This window comes from Hordeum vulgare, chromosome 7H (assembly GCF_904849725.1).
Source record: "Hordeum vulgare subsp. vulgare chromosome 7H, MorexV3_pseudomolecules_assembly, whole genome shotgun sequence".
Taxonomy (NCBI): Eukaryota; Viridiplantae; Streptophyta; class Magnoliopsida; order Poales; family Poaceae; genus Hordeum; species Hordeum vulgare.
The window spans coordinates 45998645-46007723 of record NC_058524.1 but is presented as its reverse complement, the minus strand read 5'-3'; the positions used below and the strand labels follow the sequence as shown (position 1 = coordinate 46007723).

Here is a 9079-nt window from a genome sequence, read left to right as displayed (position 1 = left end):
TAATAGAGCTAAGATGGGTGAAGAGAATGAATGTGAAGAGGATGGAATGGCAAGTACAAATATGCAGCTTTTTCTCAATGCAAGGAGGGTGGTGAAAGAGAGGATGTCATAGGAAGTTGGGGACATGCTTCTAATTTGGAAAATATGAAGTAAAGGCCTCTCCCGCTATTTCATGGTAAAAAACACATTGACTGTCTAGGAGAAAAGAAGTATATAAAGGACCGGTATTTGTCCATCATGTTTGACATACACTTTTGAATTATAACAATTATTTGATCAATGTATTTATATGTATTTTTTTTGTTCCGTGGCAACGCACGGGCACTAAACTAGTTAGGACAAATGTGCAATTTTAGAGCAATACATTGAATAAATCTGTCGAAATAGCTACAAAAAACTTGCTACAACCAAAGTTTCAGTCGAGTCGGGTTTGATGACCAGTTGATTTTATAATCTAATCAAACAGCTTGATACCTTTGATCCATTTAATCCCTTTGCCTACATCCTCACACTCCTTGACGTGGCGAGACAGCTCCTCCTTGTTCACCGCCTTCCCGTGACACTCCACATCGGGCTTCATGTGGAAGCACGGCTCCATGGACACCGCGCGCACGCACGGCGGCGAGGGCGTCTTGCCGTTGTCGTCGTCGTCTTTGGGAACCATCAGCATGACTAATTCGGCGCCTCCTTGCGCCCGCAGCTCTACGGCGACTTCCTCGACACCAGCTACCCCGACTCGACATCGACCACGACGTTTTTCGCACGGCTACCTCGACCACGGCTACACCACCCTACGCTCTCGGCTACCTCGACCAACGCACAAAGGGCTACCGCCTTGCTTGAGCAACCTCGTCGGTTTCCACTCCAGCCACAACTTCCACGATGCATCGACCGTTCCGACTGTGGGGGGATGACCGTCGGCTTACCTTCGGATTCTTCTCCAGTCTCACCGTCTGCGTTGTTACCGTTGTGACTGCAGGGGGATGTTGAGTAACTTGATTGTTTAGGAAAGTGTAGATAGACTAGGATTTGTTCCTGCCTTGACTTGTACTTTAAGATGATCATGTACTCCTATATATATATATATATATATATATATATATATATATATATATATATATATATATATATATATATATATATATATATATATATATATGTCCACGAGGCTCAAGCAATACATCAACTATTCCACCAATCCTATTCTTTCGTTCAACAATTTCAACTTTCAAATCTAATCAAACAACTTGATCCCTTTGATCCATTTAATCCCTTTGCCTACATCCTCACACTCCTTGACGTGGCGAGACAGCTCCTCCTTGTTCACCGCCTTCCCGTGGCACTCCACATCGGGCTTCATGTGGAAGCACGGCTCCATAGACACCGCACGCACGCACGGCGGCTCGGGCACCTTGCCGTCGTCGTCTTTGGGAACCATGAGCATGGTCGGCCGCAGCCCCGCGAGGCTGCTGCTCACGTAGCCGAACGTGGATGCCCCCGTGGTGAGCAGCACATCGGAGAAGCTGAGCAGGTAGATCTCCGCCAGCGCCTTCTGGTTGTGCGACCGCTGCCCCGTGATCTGCCGCTCCTCGTGGCTCGGCTGGAACACCCCCACCATGCCGCCGCCATTGGCCGCGTGCTCGTAGTACGTCGACCGGATCCTGTCGTAGTAGTCTGCCTGCAGCGACGCGATCAAGATGGCCTTGGGTTTGGAGGAGCCGTCGCCATGACTAGCACTGCTGCTCGCCGCGGCGTCGCCATCGACGACGACGTCCGGCAGTATGCGCTCCTGTCGGGAGCACGCCATGATTTGGTTGTACATGTCGTCGACGGGGACGGATGCCCATGAGAACATCCTGATCTGCACGCCGATCCTCTCCTCTGCATGGGCCAGGTACGTGTGGTGGTACCTGGTGATCATGCCCCAGACGGAGTTGGACGGGTGGAACAGGTACCGGCCGAGAAGGTGCGCCACGCTCTCCTTGGCCGGGAACAGCCTCCGGAGCTCGCCTTGGAACTCGGCCATGCCGTACAGCGCCGGCACGAAGTAGAAGTCGTTCTGCACCAGCAGCCAGTTCACCTTGGCCAGCACGAGCTGGTCGTCGTTGCAGTAGAAGAGCTGGTCCGAGCGCCGGAGGTCATGCGCCAGGTGCAGGTACACGTACGGCGGCACCGACTGCGGCGTCGCCTTGGCCGGGTCGTTGGCGATTTTCTTGCCGTCCAGGAGGTTCCCGTACGACTGGTTGGAGCCTACGCCGAGCCGGGACATGTCGGCGACGGGGAAGTCCGGCGGGAGCACCCAGGTCGCATTCGCTCCGGGGAACGGCTCGCAGAAGAGGCCGGTGAAGTCGTCGGTGGAGTGCACGAGGAGGACGCGGTCGGTGAGGAGCGCGTAGAGGAACGTGCTGAGCAGCGACAGCATCCGGTTGCCGAGGCCATTGTAGGGGATCCACACGATGTAGTTGCACTCCTTGTCCTCCGTGCTGCTGCCGCTGCCGGACCGGAGGTGACCGACGGACTTAGCGTACGCCGGCGTGCCGGGGCCGCACTTGCTGTGCCGCGCCTCGTAGTCGCGCAGCTTCCGCAGGAGGTGCGGCGAAGGCGCGTACGGCGAGTGTTTGTAGTAATGCGCGGACTGGTAGCGGCTCAGGCACGCGCGCCGGTCCGAGCCCGGCGAGAGCAGGCCGCCGAAGAGCTCGTCTGCACCGGCACCGTCGGCGCTCTGACGAGAAGCGTTCGGTAATCCTGGAGGAATTATCAAGCATGAACTTGTAAGTTTGCACCTAATCGTGAGTATATATATGCAAATGGATCACGAGAGAGAGAGAGAGAGAGATTGCTTGTACCTCCACCCATGTTGGTCAGCATGGCTGCGTTCTGCCACACGGCCAGCGCCCCCGCCCGCCCGCCGAAGAGGAGCACCATGAACGGCAGCATGAACAGGCACACGATGAGCAGCACGCCCGTCCTCCTCCTCGCCGCGCTGGCGGCCCTCGCCGGCCACGGCCATGCTGCATCCGCCACCGGACGATCTTCCGCCTTCTTGTGGTCGCCCATGTCCTTCATCTCAAGATCGAGCCACGAAAGCCGCCACAAGATCGATCGATTAAAATCTCCGTAGAGTTGCGTTGCATGATCCGTGGCGATTCGCTTTTGCGTGCAGACGGCGTTGACCCGGGGTAACCAAGCTGGCATGCATGTCGTGGGAGCATCGTGGTTGGAGGCTTGGACCTAGCCTGTGACGGGCGCACGTGTTATACTTATTTGGGAGTACTGGGCACGATACGAAGGCAACTATTTGCACACTCGCCGATTTTATTTAGTCCTCACTATATATTGCAAAACGATTTTGCTACTGGTTAAATATCTAGATATGACATAAATGTTGAATATTTAAGTCCTACTGGTTAAATACCCGTGCTTTGCCACAGGACAACATAAATGTTGATTTGATTGTATTTGTCCTGACAGCTAACCAAGAAGATAAATTTTGCTCTACCACACGGGACATGTGGTTAGCAAAATCAAAATTCAAATTGAAAAAGAAGACAAATTTTGCTCTTCCTTCACCCTATTTAATCTCGGTCCACTCCTTGCTCTAGGTTTGATGTCATCACTCTACTTCAGTTCATATATTTTCATTATGACATGTTAAGCTAACCCTTGCTATGTTTGTCACTTCTTGTTTTTCAACTATATATGTAGTTGCGTGTTTCTCAACTATTTGGATTTCAGAGTACCAGGCTATTCAAACAAATGCTTCATGTGATTTTCTTAAGCTTGACTTATTGACATTGTCTGGTGAAAACAGGTGTATCAAAACATGCTGGTTCTGAAAGATGATAACAAAAGATGCTAAAATCTGATGATGATACATAGAAACTGAACATAGTTCCATCAGTACATGCTTCTCTACCGAATGGAATTTGAACCACAAAGACATGTGAAAAATAAACCTAATGCATTTTGGATGCCATATCATTTATTTACAAAATCATAGAGTGAAGTTTCCATACCAAGTATTGAACCAATTGGTCTTCCTATTGAAAATTAAAAATTCGTTCACAAACTCCATGAATTTCTCCTGCTTCGCCACAATCTCGCAGACCATCATGTCCGTTTCACTGCATGTTAGTCCCACCCAAAACACAAATAGGTAAACTTTGATGATGGTCTCCATCTTCTTTTTGAGGGAAAAATGGTCTTCATCTTCCTTCACTACTTCTCTGTCCGGTCTTCATATGTGCATCTGGCTCGCAATACCTTCTTTCTTCTGTGCGCATTTCTTCCAACTTCAAAGAATTGTTACAGTGCTTTTGTTGTTTGCTACGAGAAATGGTACATGTAGAAAAGGAGGCATCGTCCCGGCCTCTGCATCGAGAGATGCATGCAACCCTTTATTAAATAAAACGAAACCAAATCCAAAACGAGTACAACAAAGTTCAGAGTAAAGAACAAGAACGAATCGATATAAAGCGCCCAAAGCGCCCAAGCAGCTAAAGTATAATAAGTAGATGCCTAGCCACCTATCCTATTAGCTTGCCGCCATCCAAACCGGTTGAAGATAACCTATGCTACCATCTCCCAGCGGATACACCGAGTAACCATAAGCTCCCTGGAATCCGCAGGAGTGAGTAATGACCACGTGCGGGTCAGTGCGGTAGCCCTGTATATAACCTGCAAAAAATGTATAGATGTGCACCTGTTAAAAACTAAATTATTCCTGCAGTTTCAAATTGCCCATAATAATGCGCAAGCTCCAACCCGGATACTCTTTGCCAAATGACCACCAACTCCCTCTACCCACGTCCCAAACAACGTGTTAACACTAGTGGGGGTGATATTAAAAGCAATGTGTATAGAGCGCCATAAGATTTTAGCCATCGGACATTGGAAAAAGAGGTGCTTGATAGTTTCCTTGTTGTCACAAAAGTTGCATCGCTGGTTACCTTTCCATTTACGCTTTGCCAAGTTGTCTTTCGTGAGGATAACACCTTTGTGAACGAACCACATAAAGATCTTTATCCTCAACGGAACTTTGACCTCCGAGACATGCTTGGATCTTGGAATGTACCCCGAATCAATAAGATGAAGGTACATAGATCTTACCGAAAAGGATCCATCCTTAGTTAGCTTCCAACGAATAGTGTCGGGCCTATCCGACAGTTGGATTTGCAATAATCTTCTAACTAAGTGTAGCCATCTGGTCCACCTTTCACCGATCAAAGATCGACGAAACCTGATATTTAGAGGTGTGTTGCTCAAGACTGCCGCAACCGACGCTTGTCTGCGTTGGACAATATTGTATAGCTGCGGATATTCCAGTGCTAGGGGCACATCCCCTAACCATGTATGCTCCCAGAATCTAGTTGATTCACCATTAGCAACGACAAACCTAGTCTGGTTAAAAAACACATTCTTACACCTCATCAATCCTTTCCAAAATGGAGAATCATTGGGTTTAATGGTTGATCGGGAACGTCGCATGGGAAACAAAAAATTTCCTACGTGCACGAAGACCTATCATGGTGATGTCCATCTACGAGAGGGGATATTCGATCTACGTACCCTTGTAGATCGCACAGCAGAAGCGTTAGTGAACGCGGTTGATGTAGTGGAACGTCCTCACGTCCCTCAATCCGCCCCGCGAACCGTCCCGCGATCAGTCCCACGATCTAGTGCCAAACGGACGGCACCTCCGCGTTCAGCACACGTACAGCTCGACGATGATCTCGGCCTTCTTGATCCAGCAAGAGAGACGGAGAGGTAGATGAGTTCTCCGGCAGCGTGACGGCGCTCCGGAGGTTGGTGGTGATATAATCTCAGCAGGGCTCCGCCCGAGCTCCGCAGAAACGCGATCTAGAGGTAAAACCATGGAGATATATGGTCGGGCTGCCGTGGCAAAGTTGTCTCAAATCAGCCCTAAAACCTCCGTATATATAGGGGGAAGAGGGGAAGCCTTGCCTTGGGGTCCAAGGACCCTCAAGGGGGTCGGCCTAGCCAAGGGGGGGAGTCCCCCCCTTCCAAACCGAATCCAACTATGTTTGGAAGGAGGAGTCCTTCCCCCTTTTCCCACCTCCTCTTTTTTTTCTCTTTTTTTTTCTTCCTATGGCGCATAGGGCCTTCTTGGGCTGTCCCACCAGCCCACTAAGGGCTGGTGCGCCACCCCCAAGGCCTATGGGCTTCCCCGGGGTGGGTTGCCCCCCCCCCCGGTGAACACCCGGAACCCATTCGTAATTCCCGATACATTCCCGGTAACTCCGAAAACCTTCCGTAATCAAATGAGGTCATCCTATATATCAATCTTCGTTTCCGGACCATTCCGGAAACCCTCGTGACGTCCGTGATCTCATCCGGGACTCCGAACAACATTCGGTAACCAACCATATAACTCAAATACGCATAAAACAACGTCGAACCTTAAGTGTGCAGACCCTGCGGGTTCGAGAACTATGTAGACATGACCCGAGTGACTCCTCGGTCAATATCCAATAGCGGGACCTGGATGCCCATATTGAATCCCACATATTCTACGAAGATCTTATCGTTTGAACCTCAGTGCCAAGGATTCATATAATCCCGTATGTCATTCCCTTTGTCCTTCGGTATGTTACTTGCCCGAGATTCGATCGTCAGTATCCGCATACCTATTTCAATCTCGTTTACCGGCAAGTCTCTTTACTCGTTCCGTAATACAAGATCCCGCAACTTACACTAAGTCACGTTGCTTGCAAGGCTTGTGTGTGATGTTGTATTACCGAGTGGGACTCGAGATACCTCTCCGTCACACGGAGTGACAAATCCCAGTCTCGATCCATACTAACTCAACGAACACCTTCGGAGATACCTGTAGAGCATCTTTATAGTCACCCAGTTACGTTGCGACGTTTGATACACACAAAGCATTCCTCCAGTGTCAGTGAGTTATATGATCTCATGGTCATAGGAACAAATACTTGACACACAGAAAACAGTAGCAACAAAATGACACGATCAATATGCTACGTCTATTAGTTTGGGTCTAGTCCATCACGTGATTCTCCTAATGACGTGATCCAGTTATCAAGCAACAACACCTTGTTCATAATCAGAAGACCCTGACTATCTTTGATCAACTGGCTAGCCAACTAGAGGCTTGCTAGGGACAGTGTTTTGTCTATGTATCCACAATGTATATAAGTCTTCATTCAATACAATTATAGCATGGATAATAAACGATTATCTTGATACAGGAATTATAATAATAACTATATTTATTATTGCCTCTAGGGCATGATTCCAACAGTCTCCCACTTGCACTAGAGTCAATAATCTAGCCCTCACATCATCATGCGAATTACATTGTAATAAATTTAACACCCATACAGTTCTGGTGTTGATCATGCTTTGCCCGTGGAAGAGGTTTAGTGAGCGGGTCTGCTACATTCAGATCCGTGTGCACTTTGCATATATTTACGTCCTCCCCTTCAACGTAGTCGCGGATGAGGTTGAAGCGTTGTTTGATGTGTCTGGACTTCTTGTGAAATCGTGGTTCCTTTGCTAGGGCAATGGCACCCGTGTTGTCATAGAACAAGGTTATTGGATTCAGTGCGCTTGGCACTACTCCAAGATCCGTCATGAACTGCTTCATCCGGACACCCTCCTTAGCCGCCTTCGAGGCAGCCATGTACTCCGCTTCACATGTAGAATCTGCTACGACGCTTTGCTTGGAACTGCACCAGCTTACCGCACCCCCATTAAGAATAAATACGTATCCGGTCTGCGACTTAGAGTCGTCCGGATCTGTGTCAAAGCTTGCATCGACGTAACCCTTTACGGCAAGCTCTTCGTCACCTCCATACACGAGAAACGTCTCCTTAGTCCTTTTCAGGTACTTCAGGATATTCTTGACCGCCGTCCAGTGATCCACTCCTGGATTACTCTGGAACCTGCCTGCCATACTTATGGCCAAGCTAACGTCCGGTCTAGTGCACAACAGTGCATACATGATAGAACCTATGGCTGAAGCATAGGGGACGGTGCTCATATGCTCTCTATCCTCATCAGTTGCTGAGCACTGGGTCTTACTCAATCTCGTACCTTGTAAAGCTGGCAAGAACCCTTTCTTGGACTGTTCCATTTTGAACCTCTTCAAAACTTTATCAAGGTATGTGCTTTGTGATTGTCCTATCAGGCGTTTCGATCTATCCCTGTAGATCTTAATGCTTAGAATGTAAGCAGCTTCTCCTAGGTCCTTCATAGAGAAACTTTTATTCAAGTAATCCTTTATGCTCTCCAAAAACTCTACGTTGTTTCCAATCAGCAATATGTCATCCACATATAATATTAGAAACGCCACAGAGCTCCCACTCACTTTCTTGTAAATACAAGATTCTTCAACCACTTGTATAAACCCAAATGCTTTGATCACCTCATCAAAGCGTTTGTTCCAACTCAGAGATGCTTGCACCAGCCCATAAATGGATCGCTGGAGCTTGCACACCTTGTTAGCATTCTTAGGATCGACAAAACCTTCGGGTTGCATCATATACAACTCTTCCTTAAGGAAACCGTTAAGGAACACCGTTTTGACATCCATCTGCCAGATTTCATAATCGAAAAATGCAGCTATTGCTAACATGATTCTGACGGACTTAAGCATCGCTACGGGTGAGAATGTCTCATCGTAGTCAACTCCTTGAACTTGTGAAAAACCCTTTGCCACAAGTCGAGCTTTATAAACGGTCACATTGCCGTCAGCGTCCGTCTTCTTCTTAAAGATCCATTTGTTCTGAATAGCCTTGCGGCCCTCAGGTAGTACTTCCAAAGTCCATACTTTGTTCTCATACATGGATCCTATCTCGGACTTCATGGTCTCTAGCCATTTGTTGGAATCTGGGCCCACCATTGCTTCTTCATAATTTGCAGGTTCATTGTTGTCCAACAACATGATTGACATGACAGGATTACCGTACCACTCTGGAGCAGCACGTGGTCTCGTCGACCTGCGTGGTTCGACAGGAACTTGAATCGGAGTTTCATGATCATCATCATTAACTTCCTCCTCAACCGGCGTCGCAACGACAGAGGTTTCCCCTTG

General features: G+C 48.4%; 1 protein-coding gene across 1 annotated transcript; it reads right to left on the bottom strand.

Moving 5' to 3' along the window:
* Positions 1-1234: 1234 nt before the first annotated feature.
* LOC123412116 (probable fucosyltransferase 8) lies at positions 1235-3130 on the bottom strand. The gene is made up of 2 exons (XM_045105060.1): positions 2847-3130; positions 1235-2745 (listed from the first exon to the last, which is right to left on the bottom strand). The coding sequence occupies exons 1-2, from the start codon at positions 3064-3066 to the stop codon at positions 1235-1237; spliced, it is 1731 nt and encodes a 576-aa protein (XP_044960995.1). The 5' UTR covers positions 3067-3130.
* Positions 3131-9079: the final 5949 nt, after the last annotated feature.

Coding starts and splice junctions, on each gene's coding strand:
- LOC123412116 (XM_045105060.1), bottom strand. CDS start 3,066: ATGAAGGACATGGGCGACCACAAGAAGGCGGAAGATCGTCCGGTGGCG. Junction 2,746..2,846: donor GCTGACCAACATGGGTGGAG/GTACAAGCAATC, acceptor TAATTCCTCCAG/GATTACCGAACGCTTCTCGT.